General features: G+C 46.4%; 1 protein-coding gene across 1 annotated transcript in view; it reads left to right on the forward strand.

The window, feature by feature from the left end:
* Nucleotides 1–24,953, forward strand: part of INSR (insulin receptor) — a 296,954-nt gene that overhangs the window by 67,114 nt on the left and 204,887 nt on the right. The window contains exon 2 of the mRNA XM_069216634.1: nt 12,656–13,204. Within this exon, the coding sequence (XP_069072735.1) occupies nt 12,656–13,204 (549 nt within the window). The remainder of the gene's footprint in view (nt 1–12,655; nt 13,205–24,953) is intronic.

Consider the following 24,953-nt stretch of genomic DNA (forward strand, 5'->3'; position numbering starts at 1 on the left):
AGTCTTGTGTGTAATGGACGGGTGGCACAGTCTCTGTGTAATGGACGGGTGGCACAGTCTCTGTATAAAGGACAGGTGGCACAGACTCTGTATAAAGGACTGGTGGTGGCACAGTCTTGTGTGTAATGGACGGGTGGCAGAGTCTCTGTATAAAGGACAGGTGGTGGCAGAGTATCTGTATGAAGGACGGGTGGCACAGTCTGTATGAAGGGCAGGTGGCACACTTTCTGTATAAAGGGCGGGTTTATGCACTGTCTGTACAAAGGACGGGTGGCATAGTCTGTGTAAGGGGCGGGTGGCACACTCTCTGTATGAAGGGCGGGTGGCACAGTTTCTGTATAAAGGGCGGGTGGCACAGTTTCTGTATGAAGGACAGGTGGCACACTCTCTGTATGAAGGACAGGTGGCACACTCTGTATGAAGGACAGGTGGCACACTCTGTATGAAGGACAGGTGGCACACTCTGTATGAAGGACAGGTGGCACACTCTGTATGAAGGACAGGTGGCACAGTCTCTGTATGAAGGACAGGTGGCACACTCTGTATGAAGGACAGGTGGCACAGTCTCTGTATGAAGGACAGGTGGCACAGTCTCTGTATGAAGGACGGGTGGGACAGTCTCTGTATGAAGGACAGGTGGCACAGTCTGTATATAAGGCAGGTGGCGGCACAGCCTGTATGAAGGACAGGTGGCGGCACAGTCTGTATGAAGGACGGGTGGCACAGTCTCTGTATGAAGGACGGGTGGCACAGTCTCTGTATGAAGGAGGGGAGGCACAGTCTCTGTGTAATGGAGAGGTGGCACAGTCTCTGTATAAAGGACGGGTGGCGCAGTCTCTGTATAAAGGACGGGTGGCGCAGTCTCTGTATAAAGAGCAGGTGGCACAATCTTTGTATAAAGGGCAGGAGGTGGCAGTCTGTATAAAGGTTAGGTGGCGGCACAGTCTCTGTATAAAAGAGTTGGCGGCACTGTCTCTGTATAGATGACAGGTGGCACGGTCTGTATAGATGACGGGTGGCACAGTCTGTGTATAAAGCGCGGGTGGCACAGCCTCTGTATAAAGGACGTGTGGCACAGTCTCTGTGTAATGGAGAGGTGGCACAGTCTCTGTGTAAGGGAGAGGTGGCACAGTCTGCATATAAAGGGCAGGTGGCACAGTCTCTCTGTAAGGGAGAGGTGGCACAGTCTCTGTGTAAGGGAGAGGTGGCACAGTCTGTATATAAAGGGCAGGTGGCACAGTCTCTGTATAAAGGGCAGGTGGCACAGTCTCTGTATAAAGGGCAGGTGGCACAGTCTCTGGATAAAGGGCAGGTGGCACAGTCTCTGTATGAAGGACAGGTGGTGGCACAGTCTGTATATAGGACAGGTGGTGGCACAGTCTCTGTATAAAGGACAGGTGGTGGCACAGTCTCTGTATAAAGGACAGATGGCACACTCTCTGTATGAAGGACAGGTGGTGGCACAGTCTGTCTAAAGGACAGGTGGTGGCAAAGTCTGTCTAAAGGACAGGTGGTGGCACAGTCTGTCTAAAGGACAGGTGGTGGCACAGTCTGTCTAAAGGACAGGTGGTGGCACAGTCTGTATATAGGACAGGTGGTGGCACCGTCTCTGTATGTAGGACAGGTGGCACCGTCTCTGTATGAAGGACAGGTGGTGGCACAGTCTGTATATAGGACAGGTGGTGGCACAGTCTCTATAAAGGGTAGGTGGCACAGTCTCTGTATATGGGACAGGTGGTGGCACAGTCGGTCTGTATATAGGAAAGGTGGTGGCACAGTCTCTGTATATAGGACAGGAGGCACAGTCTGTATATAGGACAGGTGGCACAGGCTCTGTATTAAGGACAGGTGGTAGCACAGTCTCTGTATAAAGGACAGGTGGTGGCACAGACTGTATAAAGGACAGGTGGTGGCACAGACTATAAAGGACAGGTGGTGGCACAGACTGTATAAAGGACAGGTGGTGGCACAGACTGTATAAAGGACAGGTGGTGGCACAGTCTGTATATAGGACAGGTGGCACAGTCTGTATATAGGACAGGTGGTGGCACAGTCTGTATATAGGACAGGTGGTGGCACAGTCTCTGTATAAGACAGGTAGCACAGTCTGTATATAGGACAGGTGGTGGCACAGTCTGTACATAGGACAGGTGGTGGCACAGTCTGTACATAGGACAGGTGGTGGCACAGTCTCTATTAAGGACAGTGTCAGACTCTCCGCATGAGGCCGGATGCCCTGTTTCACATTGAGGACATGCTTTCATGTCTATCTTGTGGAGAGATGCATCCTATGTGCGTTACAGGCTGGTGGCAGAGTCTGTATATAGGACAGGTGGTGGCAGAGTCTGTATATAGGACAGGTGGTGGCACAGTCTGTATATAGGGCAGTTGGTGGCACAGTCTGTATAAAGGACAGGTGGTGGCACAGTCTCTACATAGGACAGGTGGCACCATCTTTGTATGAAGGACAGGTGGTGGCACAGTCTGTATATAGGACCGGTGGTGGCACAGTCTCTGTATAAAGGACAGGTGGGGGCACAGTCTCTGTATAAAGGACAGGTGGTGGCACAGTCTGTATATAGGACAGGTGGTGGCACAGTCTCTATTAAGGACAGTGTCAGACTCTCCGCACCGAGGCCGGATGACCCTGTTTCACATTGAGGACATGCTCTCATGTCTGTCTTATGGAGAGATGCATCCTACGTGCGTTACAGGCTGGTGGCAGAGTCTGTATATAGGACAGGTGGTGGCAGAGTCTGTATATAGGACAGGTGGTGGCAGAGTCTGTATATAGGACAGGTGGTGGCACAGTCTGTATTTAGGGCAGGTGGTGGCACAGTCTGTATTTAGGGCAGGTGGTGGCACAGTCTGTATATAGGGCAGGTGGTGGCACAGTCTGTATAAAGGACAGGTGGTGGCACAGTCTCTACATAGGACAGGTGGCACCATCTTTTTATGAAGGACAGGTGGTGGCACAGTCTGTATAAAGGACAGGTGGTGGCACAGTCTCTGTATAAAGGACAGGTGGTGGCACAGTCTGTATATTGGACAGGTGGTGGCACAGTCTGTATTTAGGGCAGGTGGTGGCACAGTCTGTATATAGGGCAGGTGGTGGCACAGTCTCTATTAAGGACAGTGTCAGACTCTCCGCACCGAGGCCGGATGACCCTGTTTCACATTGAGGACATGCTCTCATGTCTGTCTTATGGAGAGATGCATCCTACGTGCGTTACAGGCTGGTGGCAGAGTCTGTATATAGGACAGGTGGTGGCAGAGTCTGTATATAGGACAGGTGGTGGCAGAGTCTGTATTTAGGGCAGGTGGTGGCAGAGTCTGTATTTAGGGCAGGTGGTGGCACAGTCTGTATATAGGGCAGGTGGTGGCACAGTCTGTATAAAGGACAGGTGGTGGCACAGTCTCTGTATAAAGGACAGGTGGTGGCACAGTCTCTGTATAAAGGACAGGTGGTGGCACAGTCTGTATATAGGACAGGTGGTGGCACAGTCTGTATATAGGACAGGTGGTGGCACAGTCTCTATTAAGGACAGTGTCAGACTCTCCGCACCGAGGCCGGATGACCCTGTTTCACATTGAGGACATGCTCTCATGTCTGTCTTATGGAGAGATGCATCCTACGTGCGTTACAGGCTGGTGGCACAATCTCTGTATTAAAGGCCACGCGACATTGACACTTAGCAGACATTTAACTTAATATATATTGTTTACTTGTGAAAAATCACTTCACTGAATCACTCAAACATTAAACAGAACCTGAATGAATGTTTGATTCGTTTGAGAAGTAAGCAAGCCGTTACATGCATTAAGGGTCGATGCCCACTCTGTGTATTCATGAGGGGAGGTCCAGTGTATAGCATTGTCCACCCATGGGCTACAGGGCACCATCTCATTATTGAGGGCAGGTGGGCATGTCGATTCAAGAAAGGTGGCACTGAATCTGAAGGTTTTTTTGGCGATAATTACAGAGGGCAATCCACCCGATGAAAGCTTGTGGCACGGTAGAGGTTTACCCACTGCCTAAATGTACTTTTACATGTTTTCAGTTCACAGCCCTTGCCAGCGGTGCCCTTGCCAAGCCACGCCAGGTGCAGATTTCTAGGAATACTACTGAGGTCACGTGACATTCCTGTCCCCTCTTCCCCGGTGAGAACAGCCAGACATCTTGGGTCTGATCACGCGGGAAATGGAGTCTGACATGTTTTTCCTTTTTCATTTTCAAGCATGGACAAGGCCCTTCCCTTACACCCAGACCACATCTGGGGGTGATCCGTTCCCCTTCCATCCTCAAATGGGAGTTCCTTCAGCCCTCGGCTGGAGTAAAGTTCCCACCATGTCCAGAGGGGGAAAGAGGTTGAATTTCAGTTCTGTGGGCGTTCCTAAACTTGAAAGGCACTTGTGGGGGAGAACTCCACAGTAGTAAATCCAGTCAAGCCTCCCAGGAATCTTTTGCAAATTGCTGGCATGCGTAAATGGAAGTAATTTCAGCAGTACACAGACATTTACAGCCGAAAATTCCTTTGAGAACCGGCTCATAGTTTTATGCATTTTTCATTCTTTTACATTTTTATTTTCTTTTTATTTTAATTTTGTAAAAAAATGTATATGACCTATGCTGGGCCCAGAGAGGACTGTTAAAAGTCACATTGCCTGGGCAGCGTGCTGCAGTGCATGGGTCTGCCCGTCACCGGATGCCTTCTGCAGGCCTGCCCTGGCACACTGACAGTTTCCATTTTTACATTCTGAAGTATGCCATGGCGAGTTCCTTCCAGGCCGTGGGGTGTCACCAGCAGGTGTTAACGCTACGCAGGGCACCCTCCACAGGTGTTTATACAGTTAACGTAAATTATCATACGTTAAAACGGGACCCTCCAGGCTTTCACCTCCAAATACGTGTCAGGGTGGTATCTAAACAGATGTGGTCCGATATAGGCATCTCTACTCTCCGCCTCAGCGGCCACTCCTGGTGCAGGCTGATGACCTCTCTGCTCCAGCATGATATCATCTGTCTGCGACCACTTGTTCTCGTGTTCAGGGAAAATATACCTTTTTCATCAGGAAAATAAGGATGGTTGTAAGAATATTAAACAACCTTAAGCTGTGCTAAATTGATGCCAGGCTATCTTGAAACTGTCACCAAGAGAGCCTTTCTGCATATTCTACGCCAGACCAAGGTGTTGGCTTGGCACCCGGGGTGTATGTATGGACCTTTCAAGCTGGTGGGAGACGGGTGTGAGTAACTCAGTAGTTTCTCTCTCCCCTTGCCTCTTCCAGTTCTCAAAGTCCTCGATTCATAATACTAAGAGAAAACAAAGTTACAAACACTATTTTAGGTCTGGCGTTAGCCAAGACTGTTTGATTCTGCTGAAATGATGTTTAATGTACTTACTTCGTGGGGTTTTGAACTGTTGCGTCAGTAGGTGAAGCCTCGGGTATCGTTTACAAAAGACACATACTCGGGGGTCGTAAGCGTGTAGTGGCCTTTGGCACCAAGCTGCCGGTCACTTTATTAACTGGCCTCTTACGTCAGGGGTTTACCACTGTCCCCTCCTTAGCAGGGGAATCAACCCTAAGTGGTTGGGGCTCCGCCCCTCTACTGGACATAACAGCCAACCAGCCCTCTTCGTCCATTGGGCAGTTACTGTGCCATTCACCTTTTTCTTCCACCCACTACAGAATACAAAACAGCCAACAGGTCCGCCCACTTCAGTCATTGGGTAACTTCACTGTGAGTGACAGCCTTCTTCCCTTTCCTAAGGAGCACCTCCACACACAATTACTTCTATTCAGTGCGAGGGACTACTGTGGTAATACACGTTTTTGAGACGAAAAATATTTTTGCTATACATTTACCTAGTGTGTGGTTTTTTTTGTGTTTGTTTTTTTTTTAACTTTTTGCTTTGGCTTGAGAAGGGCCCGTCAGCTTCCCTAACAATAAAGTTTTGCAAAAACCATGATGAAACAAAATAAGCAATGATGAAGCCAAAAAGGCTGGCAGACAAGGCCAGTTGGCTTGTTGTTCATCCTGACATGGGACGACTTGAAGCCGGAACTCCCCACAGGTCAGGAGGCGCTAGAAAAATAGGCCAACATCTCAGCCGGGTAATGATGGAAGGAGGACAATACACAGGAGGGAGACATATGAGAAAGGAGACGCACAAGGAAAGGAGATTAAAGAGGGACACCTTATACCTGCAGGAAGCTGGGGAGTCAGAAGAGGAAGGTGGGGAGAAGTGTGAGGAGGAGGAACACATGAGGAAGGCGGAGCAGAGAGAGGCGCGTACAGCGGAAGTCAGATTGGGCGAGGAAAGCCGGAAGATCCTACAAAAGAAGAGGGTGACCTGAAAAGAGGAGAATACCCGATTAGTGGTCCGAGGAGAGGTGGACTCCTCCTGTGGTGATAAGAACGCCCACCATAACCGCGATGGGTTGTGGCTTTGCCGTTTGGGTGGCAGCAGCGAGATTTGAGCCTCCGGTCCGGCAAAGTCATATCAGGGCAATTTAGTGGTGACACTGGGGATAAAGGGAGCCTGAACCCTAATGCCAACACCTAGTGAGCCGTCCCACCCGATGGAGCATTAATTTGGCAAATTACTGGTGGCCATGGACACAAAAGGAGCCAGGACTCCTTACACTTTAACCCATAAGTAGTATTAATTATAAAGGTTAGACAAAGGAAGAAATCGCCATCAAACCAGAGTAACCAGAAAGAGTTAAGTAATTAATATTATTTATTTTTTTACTTACACCCTTTGTTGTCTTCACGGTTGGGGGTATAAATCTACATACCACATTCAATCCAGTTACTCTTACCTGACCTACCTGCAAAGGGACAGCTAACTCCGGAGTTAGGACATCACGTGAGACCTTTTTTTTTTTTTTACTTCAGTTTTCCTCAGTACTCCCCTTGCACCTTATTTTGTCCTTTGAGTGGCACTGCTGGGAAGACTACGCTCTCGCTGCAACCTAGAGGAGACAAGAAGCTATCGGTGGAGGCTGACAAGATAAGCGTGAGATACACCTGCAGGCAGTCGATCAACTCCGAAGGCACCATAGAACATACTGTACTTTGTGTATTCCCAGCCTTCTACAGGCGGCGAGATACTCTTCGAGGTCCCACTGCTTGGTCTCCTCCACCACTCTGGTCATCTGGCCACCATTCAACAAAATACATTGTCATTGCTACTGAGTGATGTCACAGCAAGTGCACAAAATAAGCAACTTAAGGGCTATAGCCTATGCCTACATTCCCATACAAGATGGGGTTTATTCCTTTGCTCCTGCATAGACATCTTCAAAATCCTTTTCACAGTACACCTATCCTTCAAAGCACTTGTTTGGCTTTAGGTTAAGTTGGGTACCTATTTCATATTTTGTCTGTTGCATTGAAAGCATTTTCCCTTGTAGAGAAATCCCTCCATTTATTCCTTTCAATAAAATGGAGACGCGCTAGACATTTTTCCGCCAGTGTATGCATTTACTTCATTCTTTTTTGCAAGTAAAGTTCTGTCTGTGTGCAAGTTGAAAGTAAAAAGGTATTGGAAAGGTTTGTCAAAATACAATCAGTGTTAAGACATTTTGCTTGTTTGACACTTTCCAACTGACTACCAAACTTCCTGTCCTCTGGGAACTCACTGACGCACACCTCACGTAATACTATGTGCTAGTAGCACATCTTATTCAATAGCCATATAATACATAGTGCTGTAGACTTACTTATGGCTTGTTTAAAACATAGTGCCCAGTTCACAGGCGATTTTTAAGGCGTAAGTGTGACTTACCCCTGGATAAAGTTTTAACTTACTTGTGCATAGTTCATACCTGACTCTTGAAGTGCGTAACGAGTAGAAATTCATGTAATACACCAGCACATATTACATTTTTCATATATTGTTTACACTTCATTCTTTTCACATTGGCACACTCAGTTGCACATTCGTATTCCCAGATGTTTGAAAATCAGCCAAACTGGTTTAATTTTTGATTTTTCATATATGTGTCCTTATTTAGAACTGTTACAACTGTTTTGTTATTTACACATATTTCTTGATTGGTTTTGCCTGTTACCACGCTTAACATTCCTACTGTCAACTTCAGTTTCTTGTTTTGATTAGTTTTTGGCACAGTTCGTAGGAGCCTGCTATCCCTAAACAGAAACTATGTGGAGCTTTTCGGAAGTCCTAAGTTAGTTTTGTTATGAGAACTTTGGTGCTTTCCATATAAAAAAATATTAGTTTTTGTTTTCATTTTTTTTTTTAAATCATTGTGTAGGCATTTGCAACAGATTAGGATATAAAAGTCTAATTGTTAATTATTTATAAAATTACGAATTTCATTTAATTACAAAGGATTTTTTGTGCTCTGAAAACTAACTAGAACGTATCTTTTAACAAAGGACTTCAGCCTATTAGAGGTCCGTGTTTAGCATTAAAAAAAAAAAGGTGAGTCTCTGAAAGTTAGTGCTAAGTTTGAAAAACCACTAAATGTGTCTATATCCTCTCTCAAATCTTTCCAGACGTTTTATCTATTTTCTGCTGCAATTTATAAATCGTATGACTTTCAGCCAATCCTAACATTTAAAAAAAATAAAAAAATGGTTTTAGTGCTGTTTAAAAACACCTGGACTACTTAGCAACTGAATTGCTAAATAAGCTTGTAGGATTTTTCACCAGACAACTTTAACTTTTGCACGTTTTTGACCAAATATAACTTTTTAACAGTTTAACAATGATGATAAAAAAAATTGTACAGGTTTGTAAAAGTGTTAACTAGCACTACGCTAAAAAAATACTTAAGCCGATCACATTTTCTTTTATTGACTAACTCACAATTCAAAGCAATAATGCTGACATGTAGAAAAATAATCCGAAACAAGTGAGGACTTTTTAACTAGCAATTGTAACTAGACTGAAACTTGGATCGTTGTTTTATCGTTAGTAAGACTACATAATCACATTTGAAAATAAAAAAACGCTAAATTGTGATCAAATTTACTATAAAATAGTAAATTGATAACATTAAAGAAGGTAAAGAAAATGCATGAAAATTGTTGTTGGTACGAGTGGCTGTTTACTCAAAATCTATTATATAAATTGACCATTTGGAATATAAGCAGACATTACTTTGTAGACTTCTCGGTTGGATGTTGAGCACGTTTTCAGTGTTAGTGTTTGCTTAGTGTCTATATGGAAAGCACGCACTTTGAAGTAGCCATAAAGAACTTGATTGAGGCGCTATAAGCAATGCCCTTGATGAACCTTTAGAAAAGTATAATGTCATGTTTTATAAGTGCAAATATCCAGTTATGTACATAGCGCCTTGTACATGCACATAGCCTGCTTCAACGCACTCCCTGTGCTCCTCCAGATTGGTAGTTTAGGCTCCCATACTTTGTGATTTGCCCATGATCACACAGTGCAGTGAGAGGTGAGAGTCGACAGAGCCTCGATTCAAGAATAGCAATTTAGTCAATTCAATGCGTCTCCGCCCCAGTACTTCATTTATTAAAAAGTCAGTGGACGAGCCTTTCTCGGGCGGCCACTGCAGCCTGCACCGCCCACTACCTGTTCCAGTACTGGCAATGACGGTGCCAACACAGCAAATAACCATTGCAGTCCTACAAGTGTAACAATTCAGATTTTTCCAGTCCACCCAACGCTATAAGAATGGCCTGGGAAACGGGTATTATAATTATTTTTTTATTATTATTATTTTTTCTTCAATGTATATTGTCTTATTGCAGCATATTGTTGTGCTCATATCAAAAGTAGAGAAACAGCACCACCATGTGATAGACTTTCATTAGTGCCAGTTGCAAGAATTAAGTGCCGGTGCCGAGCACAGGAAACCACTGGCTCAAATAAAGCACTGTTCAGCCCTGTATTGCAATGATGAAAAGTACAAATGTTTCCTTGTTTTTTCTTTAAAAGAAATTGAAATATAGCTGCTTGTCAATTGTCTTAGCGTACTCTGTTTTTTTGTACAGTCGTGATAACAAGGCCTGGGTGGAGTTTACGGAGTTCCACTCTGCGGAATTCCGTGGTGTTGATCTAAAACTCTGTGGAATTCATTGGAGGCAGAGTTCTGTGTGCCATGGAGTGGCACCCTCTCCTGAAGGCACCCAATCTTGGAAGTGCTAAGCAGGGTCGACCCTGCTTATTGCTTCTGGGATATGGCTCTTTCAGGAGAGGACAGTAGGCACCGAAAGCTGCAGTTTCAGGCCTCCTGAGCACTGGCCTTCCCACACCTCTTGTGCACTGGCCTGTCCCATGTGCAGTGCACATGGGACATGCTGGTGCACAAGAGGCCTGAAATGGCAGCTTTCTTTTGCCGAGAGTGTGCACTACAGCCGACTTATTGGCTACACAGCGCAAGTGCAGACTGCGCTTGCGCTGTGTGGCCCATAACTGGGTTATATTGCGCACGCGGCGAGCTCCGCTGGTGGGGCTAGCAGAGTTTTTGGGTGAACTCCGTGCTCCAAAAACTCTGTTAGCACCACCAGCGGAGCAGAGCTAGCCGCCCACCCCTAGTGATAACAAAGGTGGGTGTCATAATCCTGAGCACATGAGGTTGTGTTGTTTTTTCTTTTTTTTAACTATTTCTATATGCTTTTTTCTAGTGTGCTTGTTGGTATAATTTTTGACGATACTGTTGTTCGGCAGTGCTTCTCAGCCCTGTTCCAACTATATGCCTGGTGCTGTGTTGTGCACATGATTGGGTTCAGTTTTGCATGGGCTGTTAAATTTCTGTGACTTGTAAGTGAGATTGGAATGCTGGTTTGTGGTGTTTTTGTTGGGAACAAGGTGCGGTTAGATGGTTGATGAAAGTCCATTATGGGTTATTGGAGGCGTTATTTTTTTGGACTAAGGGTTGTCCATGATGTATTGATTGTTGGATTTCATACTGGATTTGGAAATGTTCTATGACAGTAGTTAGAGGAAAATGTTATTTTCTGCGGGAGAAAAGCACTCGTTTAAGGTATTTTTTTAGAGGACTTCTAGGCGCATTACCGTGCCAGCTTTGTGATTCATTCGGCCTTCCTCACATTGGACAATGGTAATAAATAGCAAATAAGCACATTTACCACACGACCTCTTGGGTGGTGCCTTAAGAGAATGAACAGTGTGTCTTGGTTGGACAATGGAGGGAAAGCACACATGAATGATGTTCTCTTATGGAGTGCGCATGGTGTGTTGTGTACTTGTTATAAAGGAAAAAAATCACACTGATTACGCCTGGTTGCTATTCGCGGGTCGTTTTTGTTGCTTTAAAAAGGGCATGCATACACCAGTGCTTAATTTGAACCTGTGGTTTCTGGTGTGGGGCACCGGCACTTATTTTTCTGCCTCAAGCATTTACTGCGAGCAAAAGGCAGATATGTGAAAGACGGAGGAAACGAAAAAGTGTCAGAAACAAAGCAGAAAGCTGCAAGAGTGAGCTGAGGGGGCAAGGAGTGACTGTTAATGGATTAAAGAGGCCCGAGGTGGCTTCAGGATTACGCTGCCTCCGTATTTCTCGCTCGTACACTTAATTACAGCAGCCGAATGCTTAAGAGGAAGGCTTTGGGCACCGGCACGTTTTTATTCACATATGAAGCATTGGTGTAAACATGTATACAGGCCATTTTTTGAATCGTTAGGGGCAGGGTTGCAGAGATGGCAGTTCTGCTAAGGCGCCGCTTCAGTTGCTAGCTTTCCAGACCGCACCGTCCGCTCCCCGGGCAGCCACACCAGGACTGAAACAGAGTTTATCGTCCTCTGGTACAACAATCCGATTACATTTTGAAGTGTGAAATGGAAATGCAAGCCTGAGAACAAGATAAAAGCAGGAAGCGTTCATTTGTGGTTTGAGTTTCCTCTGATATGTGTAAGGGAGGAAGGCACTTGCTGCTTCTATTTATTTCATTGGGCGAGAGACGCTCAAATTGTCCAATCGTGAACACCCTTGTACCGGCAGCACCTGTAAGGCATTTTATGTCTGTGCAGATTGGGTGAGGTCGGATAGTGGGACCTTCACCGCCCAATTATTCACCTCTGATCTTTATATAGGGTCACTTACGACAGCAATGGACTAGTCATTTGTTTTAAATTACATAATTTGTTTTAAATGACATAAAGATGGTTTTGGCACCGGCGTGGTATCCCCCCCCAAAAAAAAAATTCGCAATTGAATGTATGGAGATAAATTGTGAATTGCTTTTATTTTTAAATTTGTTCTTTTTTTAATGCATTTTTATATTCACTGTATTGTCTAATAAACTGTATTTAATATTAGTGAAGTTAATTCCTTCATTTCATACCTTAATAACCCTCACTCAAGCTTACGTCCTCCTATCCCAAAGCCACGCTTCAAATCTGCACTCCTAGTTGTAATAAATATGGCTGAATGCTACCTTCCTCTATCCTATGTACGATGTAAGTTTTTACAGACATTAATGTAGGCTGACTATTTCCTATAGAGATCGCCAGAGAGATAGCATACCTAGTTGTGGTCCTGAAACAATGTGAAATAAGTCGAATATGTAATTTAAATTTGTTGTTTTATGCAGACGGTTCTCTTGACCGAAATGACTAATTAGTTTGTATATTGGCCACTCACATTTTTGCCTTTCCATTAACACAGTTTCTATCTTTAATTTCAGTTTGTCCCAGCATCGACATTAGAAATAACCTGACCCAGCTCAGCCAGCTAGAGAACTGTACCGTGATCGAGGGTCACCTGCAAATCCTGCTCGTCTTCTCCACCAAGGCCGAAGACTTCCGCCACCTCCGCTTCCCCAAACTTGTTATGATCACCAACTACCTGCTGCTATTCCGGGTCTACGGGCTGGAGAGCCTGAAGAATCTCTTCCCAAACCTCACGGTCATACGTGGCACCCATCTCTTCTTCAACTATGCCTTAGTTATCTACGAGATGGTCCACCTTAGGGAAGTTGGCTTGTACAGTCTAACGAAGATCATACGGGGCTCGGTGCGCATCGAGAAGAACGATGAGCTTTGCTACCTCTCCACCATCGATTGGTCTCGTATCCTCGAATCCATGGAGGACAACTTCATCGATTCCAACAAGGATGTGAAAGAGTGCGGGGATGTGTGTCCCGGCGCCATGAAGGGGAAAAGCTACTGCCCCACCACCATGTTGAACGACTTGTACCTGGATCGCTGCTGGGCTCAGGACCACTGTCAACGAAGTAAGGAGAACCGAGAATAATTAATTTTGTTTTTGTTTGTGCATCTGCGTGTAGCCTTGCAATTTTGCATACTTATTTATCAAAGTCTTGATTTAAGGTGTCCAAAGAGGTAATCCTTTTTAGAATAATTTTTCTAAAGCTAATTGCTAAATGATTGTGTTCTAATATTAAATATCATAATGTGTAGAGGGCAGAGTTGGTAATGAAATTAATTTGTTTTAATATAACCTACTTGTAAACTTTCTCCATTCTACTGGAGCTTTTTTCACTTTGCTGATCTCTATAAATCAATTTTTATGTCTGGAGTTGATTCTCAGCTGGTTATAGTTCACCTAAACTTCCTCGCAAAATGTTTAAACTTATTTTCTGTAGTTGATTCAAGTCAGCATTTGATCTTAATCACATCTTTGTATTGCTTGTTTTTATTGTGTTTTTCGTATGTTTGTGGGCCTGTGTTTGCTTTGTTAAACCAACCTAGTCCTCAATATATTTGTCAAATACTTGACAGTTTGGAAGATTTTAAAGTATTTGTGAAACAATTTTTTTTTTTTTTTTAAACCTAAGCCGTGGATTCCCTAAATTGCCATTAGAAGAGTTTGAAAAATGTTGGTTAGTACTGCGCCTTTAAAATGGATTGAAGCAGCCTTTCGTTCCAAAAGTTCACCTGAGAATACTTTGGCAAGAAGACCAAGTGTGTGCTGTTAGTAAATATGTCTCAAGTGTTTTCTTGCATGATCAACTTGCCCTGCAGGTTTCTCAAGTTCAATTTTACAAGACAATATCTTGCAATATTTCGAGCGGCACCATTTATAATTGATGTACTTCTCCGAGAGTACACTTGAAACATCAGTGCGCATCTAACCTAGACCGGCGGACTGGTGCCAAGAATTGATCTCTCCTTTCTGTGCCGCTTGCAAATGCTGCTAATGGTCTGGGAGGACTAGCGGCTTGTCCAGAAATTAGTGTTCAGTTTGCACGACTACTTGACACTTGTGCGTGATGTTGATATTTGTCGATTGGTGGAAAGCTTACCAAGCGTGTAATCTAGTTTTCTGGTGCGGCCGCTCCACTACCTCCGTAGTCGGGTCGTCGTCTTTAAGGGTCGTTCAAACTCTGAAGACCACCTATATCAACTCATGGGACACAAGACTGTACCTTTTTTGCACTATATTCCTAATTAATACTTTTGTAAGTTTGATAGTGAACAAGAAATGTTGTACACTGTTACACACTTGCCACATAAAGCATGTACAGTCCCCCTGACAGTGTGCATGCACTAAGCCACACAAGCGTATGCGTAGCATTTCGCCTATATAATGCTTTCCCTGACATACAACCATCCACACGCATACGAACTACCTGAAGACAAACTTGCGCCCACTCATAAACACAAACCACCGCTCCTTGCTCTCGCCCTTTTTCTTTACCCAGAGTGCCTGGTTTCTGGCCTGTGAGATTGATGCAGGTCAACGCTGACGGTAAGTTGGCAAGGCTCGCTGGCTCCACGCCTGCGTGACGCTTCGCTGCGGCCAGCACCGACGTTCATAACATGTTTTCATAAATAACTTTACTGAAGATTAATGTGCAGAGTTGAGTTCTGAATTTTATTGGCCCCACCAGTCAACTCCATACTTTGACTTGATTTCCATTTTGTAAGCCATTGTGATCTTCCCAGGAGTCGGTCGGTGATCTGTTAACCCACCAGCCAAGTGTCTGTGGCGTACTGTGAGACCCACCGCGCCGCCCTTGGATGCTTTCCAGTGTCCGATCATCTGCCGAGGGCTGGTCAAAGACAAGTCCAACAAAACAACATAATGTTGTGATCAAGTTGAAATGCCCTCAGCATGCTTTCATTTCTGTTCCAGGATCTATGGTGCCTTGATTTCTTTGATATTGGATCATTTTTGACAACTGTTTTTGGTCACAGCGTAATCTGATGTGCCCCAGATCTGCCTTCGATGCAGAATTCAAATTTTCATGCCTGCCTGCAGTGTTACGGCTTTCATCTGTTTTGCAATTCTGAATGTGGGCGATATTTTGGACACTGGCCTGAGAGCTTCCCTGAATAAACAGCCCTTCCACTGCACGGTAAGCATGCTGGTGGGACCCGAAACCTTGCTCTGGGCACCTGCCCACACTGATGGATCTTTTCTCGTGTATGCAAACTTGGCTGGTCCAGCGTGTTTGTACAGTGCTGTAGCATCAACATCAGGTTGTGGTGTGACATGGTGTTGAGGTTGCTCTCGCCGCAGTGTGTCTTTGCTGAACAACAGCTTCTCAGTGCAGACCTGGGGTTTGAGGCGCTCCTGGTGGGATTTTCAGCTGCTTGCGCACTCCGGTCTCCCTGCTGAATTTAAAGAAGCTCTGCATTGTAGAGAGTTGTCTCCATTGCTCCCATCTCCTGAGCATCCCCATCCCCGTTTGGTTCCTTTGTGGAATTGCAAGTATTACATCTAGGTCTTTGCAGAGATGTTTAGTTCAGGTTGGTCTAGTTCTGGGCCCAGGAGGACCAGAGGCCGCAACCTTTGCAAATATTTGTTGGAACCTTGGATTAGGGAATGCTGTTGAGCTTTAGACAGCATTATTTGCACACACATGAGAAATGAAACCTCTGTGCCGTAGAGGATACTGGACTCATCGGTCATGTGGTTGAAACCAGAGTCAGTGAATTCTCAGTGGCAACCTGTGCCCAGGGATCTTCATGGTACGTCCATCCCACATCTGCACACTTCATCCATCTACGAATGTATTGTCTGTGCCCGGGCTGTACAGCCAATGGGATCTGAGATCCAGTCCTGCAAATGTACTCACTGAGCCACTGTTAACAGGAGGCTCCTGGAGCGAAATCAAACCACGCGTAGCTCTTAAACACTCTTTGCCCAAATCTGAAGCATCAGCCTAGTGTTCCAAAACTCAAGAGATATTTGAAGACGGCTTCCCACCTACCCCTCAATTCTTTGACGCGTCTCCCCAGCGCTCTTCTTTAAGGACAAGGCCCTTCTGTGTCCATTGTGACTCCGCCAAAGATCAAAGCTAAATTATCTACTTTCAAAAACCCAAAACATTCCGCACTCAAATCAATCAATCAACCAGTCATTGAATTTGTAGAGCGCTCTACGGAGCCGTGAGGGTTTCAAAGCGCTGTGTTAGCTGGTGTTACTGATCGAAGAGCCAGGTCTTGAGGAGTCGTCTGAAGGTGAGTAGGTCTTGGGTCTGTCGCAGGTTTGTAGGGAGCGTGTTCTAGGTTTTGGCGGCGAGGTATGAGAAGGATCTGCCACCGGAGGTTTTTCGTTGGATGCAGGGGACGAGGGCGAGGTGAGCGGAGCTGGCTGGTGGGGGTGTAGAAGCTGAGTCTGTTGTTCAGGTAGGTTGGTCCGGGGTCGTGGAGTGCTTTGTGAGCATGGGTGAGAAGCTTGAAAGAGATCCTCTTGTCCACGGGGAGCCAGTGAAGGTTTCTCAGGTGGTGGGAGATGTGGCTGCGGCAGGGTATGTCGAGGATCAGCCGGGCGGAGGCGTTTTGGATGCGTTGGAGACGTAGTAGGTCTTTTGCTTGGATGCCTGTGTAGAGTGCGTTGCCGTAGTCTAGCCTGCTGCTGACGAGGGCCTGTGTAACCATTCTTCTTGTTTCTATCGGGATCCACTTGAAGATCCTACGGAGCATGCGGAGTGTGTTGTAGCAAGAAGAGGAGACTGCGTTGACCTGTTTAGACATGGTGAGGGAGGAGTCGAGGACGAAGCCCAGGTTCCGTGCGTGGTTGGTTGGTGTCGGTGGGGTTCCTAGTGCGGACGGCCACCAGGAGTCGTCCCAGGCAGAGGGGTTGGGTCCTAGGACGAGGACCTCCGTCTTGTCCGAATTGAGTTTGATACGGCTGCTTTTCATCCATTCGGCAATGGATTCCATTCCCTCGTGGAGGTTGGTTTTGGCTGTGCGCGGGTCTTTGGTGAGCGAGAAGATGAGCTGGGTGTCGTCGGCGTAGGTGAGATGGTTGAGGTTGTGTTGTTGGGCTACTTGTGCGAGGGGGGCCTTGTAGATGTTGAACAGCGTCGGGCTGAGGGGTGATCCTTGGGGGACTCCGCAGATTATGTCGGTGGCTTCGGAGCGGAAGGGGGGGGAGGCGGACTCTTTGGGTTCTGCCGGAGAGGAATGAGATGATCCAGTCGAGGGCTTTTCCTTGGATTGCGATTTCGTGGAGTAGGGTTTTCAGGGTGTGGTGGCAGACTGTGTCGAAGGCAGCAGATAGGTCCAGGAGGATGAGGGCTGATGTTTCGCCGTTGTCCATTTGACGTCTGACGTCGTCTGTGGCGGCGAGAAGGGCTGTCTCAGTGCTGTGGTTTCGTCTGAAGCCGGATTGGGAGGGAGCCAGGATGTTGTTGTCTTTGAGGTGGCTGGTTAGTTGTGTGTTGACTATTTTTTTTCAATCACCTTCGCTGGGAATGGGAGTAAGGAGATCGGTCAGAAATTCTTGAGGTCGTTGGGGTCTGCTTTGGGCTTCTTGAGGAGGGCGCGGATTTCGGCGTGCTTCCAACTTTCCGGGAAAGTCGCTGTTTTGAAGGAGATGTTGATGACCTTCCGTAGTTGGGGGCGATGGTGGAGTCAAACTATATCGGGTGGGGACAATGCTCATCAGGGCTGATAACGGCGGACGCAACAGCTCTTATCAGGTAGCAGTAGGCCACAAGCTAGAACTTTATATAAAATAAAATAAATATATCTGCTAGAACTTAATTTTCACTTGTTCATTTCTTTCCTGTCCGGAGTTCTCCTTTCCTTTGCTTTTTTGTTCCAAACTAGAATCTCCCCCATCAATGCGTTTCTTGTCCCCCATCCCAGTTGAAGCAGCTGTCCCGCTGTCTGTCCTACCTTCCTCCCGGGGCAGACGCAATTTTTAATTTGCCCTTCTTCGGCTGGAGATGTAGCTCACCCACTTAGAGTGTAAGGGATCTGTTTCCCTCTAGCAAATTTCCAGAAATACCCCGCTCTGTCTCCCCCCACCACTCCCATGCTACCGGATAAAACACATGTGCTGCCCCCCAGACTCCCCCACACACACATCTTCTGAGTTGTGCTCCTGTGACCTGTGACGTCACAAGGGCCTCTAGGTGGAGCACAATCTGGCCTCTAAGTGCAGTACAGGTGATGGAGTCCACATCTGTTAAATATTCTGGGTAAAGCATAGGGCGCGTTCATTGCGCCAACAGCCAAACTATGAAATAACCCACCTCAGCCCGCGCAGAGGTTCTCTGCTTTGATTTTCTTCACAGGTCTGTGTGACCCTACAAGCTCCTGTGATGCCCCCCGATGGCTGGAGGTGCCGGCTTCCTGTTCTACGTGTTCCCCCCCGTCCCCGGCGCACGGCCCTGTCGGTGTGGCTGTTTACTGCGCGGCGTGGGTTCCGGGAGCCCGTCCCTTTGTGTACCCGGAAGCAGGCGCGGCACACGGTGTCCCCTTCCGCCCGGCTGTCTGTGCTGCTGGGCGAGGCCCGTCTGCTCTCCGAGGGATGCTCTGGGCGCCGCGTCTGCATCCCGGGCACGTCTCGTGCTCCTGTCTCGCGCGTGCTGCGGGCTTGGCTTTTGTTGTCATGCGCGCCCTTTCGTTCACGTTTAGTGTGAACCCAGTTCTGTAAAAACGTGGCAATGAAGACGCTGCAAACATCTAACTATTGTGTATCTGCAAATTACTGCATTGAGTCTGCAAGGTCTTCACACACGGGCGATAAGGGACCCAGCTTGCTCTGTGTTGGAGTTTTTCTCTTGTGGGGGGGGGGGGGCAGGTTGTCCTGTGCTTTAGGTGCAGAATCATCCCTCTCTAGAGCGGCCCATTTCATTGGACTCATTGCCCCTTTAGCAAGAGATCTGTGGAGTATGATTTATTGCCCCCTGGAGGGCCTTTATGTTGTGCTGCATCAGACTCGGGGCCCTTCTGCAGCGGATCCCTTGCATTGAACTCAGCATCCCTATAGAGTGTGACCTGTGGCAGCAGACGCGCTGCCCCTACAGAGGGTGGTCTGTCCCGTTCTTCTCCCTGCCTTCCTTGGGGGCGCTCCGCTGTGTCCGATTCAATGTTCTCTGGAGGGTGGTCATTGTGCAAGATCACATGGACCTCTTTAGAGTGCCCAGTGCCATCTGACGTATTGGCCCTCGAGGGTTCTCTGCTTCTCTTGGTTGGCTTTGGGCTTGGCTTAGACCCTTTGGGTCTCTGGGGGGTGATCCAGTGCATTGGACTCCTTGCCGTGCTGGAGGGTGAGCTGTTGTGTCTTATTCAATGTTCTTCTGAAAGGTGGTCAGTGGCATCACATTTGGTGCCCCTCTTTACCCCTTTGTGTTGGAAGCCTTGCCTCCAGTTGTGTTATCCTCATTATCGCTCTGTACGGTGATATATTGTGCCCTTTTACATCCCCTTTGCAAGGTGATGTTTCATGCAAGCGCCTCCATCTGGGGGGAGTCCATTGTGTTTTTACGCATTGCCCCTCTGATTCACTCTGTTGCACTCATTGCCCCTGTGATCCATTGCATCACACTCTGAACGTCTGATCCACTGTACGGTACACATTGCCACTCAGATCCACTGCATTATACCCATTGCACCTGTGATCCGATGCATCACACTCTGAACGTCTGATCCACTGTACGGTACACATTGCCACTCAGATCCACTGCATTGTACACATTGCCCCTCTGATTCACTCTGTTGCACTCATTGCTCCTGTGATCCATTGCATCAAACTTTGAGACCTTCTAAACCACTGTACGGTACACATTGCCACTCAGATCCACTGCATTGTTCTAATTGCCCCTGTGATCCATTGCATCAAACTTGGTGACATTCTGATCCAGTGTATGGAATAAATTGGTCCCCTGATCACTGCATTGTACTCGTTGCCCCTCCAGAGGGCGGTGAGTTGCATCAGACTCGTACCAATGGAAGGTTATTCATTGAACCTCTTCCTGCCCGTCTGATCCATTCCATGCCTCCGTTGCAGGGGGGCCGGTTGTGCCAGATTTCATGCCCCTGTGGGGCTTGATTCCCTAGATGGGACTTATTGCCCAGTGATGGGTCATTTGCTGCATCACTGCCCGTGCTCACTAATGCATTTGCTCCGGCTACGATTGAGTTGGAAGCCGGGGTCTCGGTGCTTAGGCTGATTTCGTCTGTCTTTTTGAAGGTTTCTGAATGAGATGTGGCCACCTAGAGGCTACCGGATTTGAAAAAGGACTTCAAACCCATTGTTAAAGGAGAGCCCCTCCTCCGGTTCGTAGATATTCATGTCCATCATGTCTGCACCTCCAGGTGCCCGCCTCCTGCCGGCGAGCGCCCTGTATGGGTAATGCGATCACCTTGTTCCTGTCGCCGACTCCCCTGAAACCACCGGGGGCAACAATGATGGCGTTTAGGAAACTATTATTGGACGTCCTTTCATCCACTGCGTTGTTCACCTGTTCTTTAAAAGGGGCTCTGTTTTTCAATATATTGCTTTTGAAATTTGTTTTACTGCATTTTTTTTTTTTATTATTATTATTTATTTTTATTTATTTTTGCTGTGGGAGATTTCATTACCCAAAAAGAAGACTTAAGGAAATGCATACTTGTGAGCTATTGGAAAGGGCATATGATGATGCCAAGCGAAATTTTTGACTTTTTTGTAATTTTTTTATTTATTTATTTTTTACAAAATATGCTGCTTCTTCCATGTGACATCAGAAGAGAACACTTCACTTCTTGCGTTCCGTGAAGACCTGTCTATTTTGATGATCTGCTTTTGGTCACCCTGCCTTTTGCTTAGCACCAGAAAACCCTATGTGGGCAGCTGTTGCGCTTTATAAGACTACAAAAAATGATAAGAGCCCGGATGTTGCTCAGGCTTTGGGTTGACAGGTTTTGGAATGTGCCAGAAAACCATTTGGTTTCACCGTGAAGGGGGCACATTACTTCCGGTTTGAACACCCTGTGGACCCATTTATGTGTCGGACTGTGCAGGGGTGACTGGCTTATGGGGGCGAGAGCCACTGATACCGGCGCTGTGCAGGCAATGACCATGCGGGCCCAGAAATTTCAGAAGCAATTCTGCACGCTCTACCTGCCTTTGGGAAATTTTCTGCTCCCATTTGGGAGGGGGGGGGCGCTATACCAGTTGAGGGGTAAGGTTTGCAGAAGGTGTCAAGGGTCACAAGGTAGACTACAGTCCAGGTGGTCAACGTTCCATGTTGCCCTCAGTAGTTGATGTTGGGGGCCCAGTTGGGTCCAGGCTGCACTGATGTTCACAGCCCCCGCCCGATCCCCATCCAGTTTTACCGACTTCGTTTCTGCCCCCTGTAAAAGTGGACCCTCCGTTCGTACTCAGTGCCCGATTAAACCCTGTAAAGGCCCATAGGCACTCGAAATTTCGGAGGCCCCCTTGCAAATTATTTCCGAATAAGTTTTCAAATTTACAACCAACAATTTTAATAAACCAGTTTTATTACACAAAACTAAACATTACATGTAGGTAGTTTGCACCGAATTTCTTTACAAATTGACAGCTGACAAGTTGAGCTCTAAAGAGACAAACTGTTATGTGAATCTGATGTCTATGGTTTATGTACTTTAAGTTGTTATTGGGTACATTACTTTAATACAGTATTTTCTCTATTGAGTCAAAGTTTTCGTTTCTTTGAGTTGATAATTTTTTTTCCTGTATTTTGGAAACAATTTAAGAAAGCTTGATGGTAATTTTCTTTCACGATCAAATCAATATTATTTTGATCGCTTGTCGCGGGGCCTCTAAAAGGCGTGGGCCCCATAGGCCAGAGCCTACTTTGCCTATTCAGTAATCTGGTAAACACATTACGGTTCCCAGCCTTTCTGTCTAAAGTCACTGAGCTCTCTCTATGTAGCGCAGAGTTTCTGGTCTGTGCCTGATTGCAGGCAGCACATGATCCATATTCCTCCCATAATAAGACATTGCCAACAAAGCCCGACTTATTGATTTTGCCAGTGATTGTTTTTTAGTTGTCATACACTGCTCTTACACACGCTTCGGTACAATTGTTTTCTTGTTTGCCCCACGCTTTAGGGGTGGTCTCGTTCTTATAATTGTCCATGTTCATCTTTATGGACCACCGTCTCGGTGAGGTTGGATTTCCTGCTCTGATGCTCCTCAAGCCGCAGGTTTCCAAATGCGCTCTCCTTCCAGCACTATGGACCCGAGAGGGAGGCTGGTTCCTTAGGACCCCCATGTATGAGAATGAGACTGACCCCTCTCTGCCTTTAGAAAGGACCCGTAATTTAATTTACTACAGATATTGATGCTGATGTAAAGCAAATGCCCATCTCTGACACTTCCAGAGCCAAAACCTCTCTAAATCTAATTCCACTTGTGGGTTCTTTCCATCTGCTTCTCAGTGTCTTCCATGCTTCAAGATTTGGAAGTTGGCGGCAACACGCAATGGCGTGGCAGTACCTTCAGATTAGTAGGGTGCTCCATTAAAGCTGAACCTCTTCTGTAGAGTGCAAATTGATGCACTGGAGTCGATGGGCGCTACAGATTGCAACCGAAAAAAGTAAATTGTTGGGCAACCTTATTGGACCCGTCTTATATTGTAGGGGCACAGATCGGGCCGGTGAAGGTCCTACAATGCCACACTCCTCTGCAATAATTTTTTTTGCCTTGTCCCAACAGGGGTATCTTGCTTTCTTCACCAGAGGGCATTTTAGAGCCTTGTATCTGAAAAGGATATTGAATGTTTCAAATTTCCTCTGCATCCTCCTGATTCTTTGACGTGATGTTTGTTGGCATCAGCACATCTTTTAGAGCATCTGTTGAGTATTATTTTCTTTTCCCACATTCTTGCAGCCTGCCTGCTTATTGCCCGTCTTCGGGGATCACATGCGTCGCTGTTTGTCTGGTGCGTCGTGCTCCTGCGTTGCTTTGTGTTTGTTTTGCACTTAATTGTTTCGCTCAGTTTCTCAAAGCAATTAAAGCTGTTGCCCAGCTTCATGCATTTTGAAATTTATCAGACACTTGGCTTGTGCATAGGTGCCCTTTGAATGCCTGAGGACTATCCTTGATATGGGTCTGTCGAACGCGACCCCTCAGATCTTAATGTCATATTCAGCAATCAGAGGTGCACAGAACCCCTACATAGTTGACGTACTGGTATTTAAAATTATTTTACGTTTAAATTATTTGATAAAAAATATATGTGACGACTGAGGAAGCCAAGACGGCAGAAAGCACCTTGTTGCGTGTTGCAAGTCAGCCAGAGAAATGTCCTCGGGAGTACCCTACCTATCGAGTCTTCTGTTTCCAGTCTGAGGTGACCTCTATCCTGAATTTGGCAGCTCTACCACCAGCCATGCAAACAAGATGACGGGCCAATTGGAATCCATATTTGGTCACAGTTGGAGTGGGAGGAAATCCCAGAAACCAGACAGACGGTTGGATCCTTGACATCTGCTCTGCTCATCTCCAGGAGTACATCCAGATTTTCTGTGCATCAGGCGCAACGGTGGTAGAAGGTCTGCTGCGTCTTGGGCGGCATAACAGCCGTGCCACTAATCTGAGCACTAGAAACAAATGCCATTCTTGTCCAAAAGACCCTTTGGAAATACCATTTGGGCACATCTGAACCACTCTGCTTCTGCCATCTGATTTTTAGCCTAGTAGCATTTTGAATGTTTGTCCCTGTCTTACCTAAGAAGAGACCTTGTTAGCCTTAATTATGTCTTTTTAATCGTGAACGTCCTAGAGGCCATGGCTTTCCCTTCAGAGAAAGTCCACCTTTGAAATAGACTGGATTATAGGCTTTGTTGGTCGCATCGCCTTAGTTCTTCGTCAAGTCTGCTGGTCCATGGTCTGTAAGATGTCCATCGCATGCGCAGACGTCCTGGTTTCCAATATTCGTCATCTTGTAGCGCTGTGCAGGTCCATTGAAGATTTTTTCAATCTCTACGGAGGCTTCGTTTATCAACGCCTAGTCATTTACTATATTCGTCTAGCAGTAAGCGGCGGTAATACTATCTGCTGAGCTGCTGGTGCGCGGGCGGTGGTGAGTCATAGCTAGTGTGACATTAAAGCCACAAATCCTTTTAAGCCTAAACACGGTTTGTTTCCGCCCCACCCCAAGATAGTAATGTACAGAGTGCATTGTGTGTTTGTTGTCTTGTTACGTTAGACATTTATTTTTAATATGAGAAATCTTAAAATTGCGTTCACTGCCCAGCTGTCGCATGCTGGCACGTCTGTCCCTGTGTCTCGATCTGTAAACACATTATGTTAACGAGGCCCACAGAATCTTAGAATTTCAATCAATCAGTATTTCTAAAGCGTGGCTACTCACCCGTGAGGGTCTCAAGGCGCTTGGGGGTGGGGAAGGGAGGGGTCTCATCCGTACAGCCACGGTTCTGGTTCTTCCTGAAGATGGTGAGCGTCTGGCTTTGTCTGAGGTGCAGGGGGAGGTTGTTCCAGCTCTTCGCTGCAGTGTTAGGTAAAGGATTCAAGGATTCTACAACAAGTTGACTTGAGGGATATGAAGTCTATGTTCTTTGGTTGTGCTGGAGATGTTAGTTTCTGTGGGGTTGGTTGGAAGCGCGGGCCCAGGGGATAGTCGTATTTGCATTTTGTGGAAGCTTCATTGGTGGTAGTGTTTTTGTGTAAGGTTCTTCAGAGTATTAATGCTCATGCATTCTCACATGGCCTTTTACGACTGATCATACTCCACCTCTTAGTCTGAGCTTGTTTTACCTCCTGTCCCGGAGTTAGCATTGCGCACC

Source organism: Pleurodeles waltl, chromosome 12, assembly GCF_031143425.1.
Source record: "Pleurodeles waltl isolate 20211129_DDA chromosome 12, aPleWal1.hap1.20221129, whole genome shotgun sequence".
NCBI lineage: Eukaryota > Metazoa > Chordata > Amphibia > Caudata > Salamandridae > Pleurodeles > Pleurodeles waltl.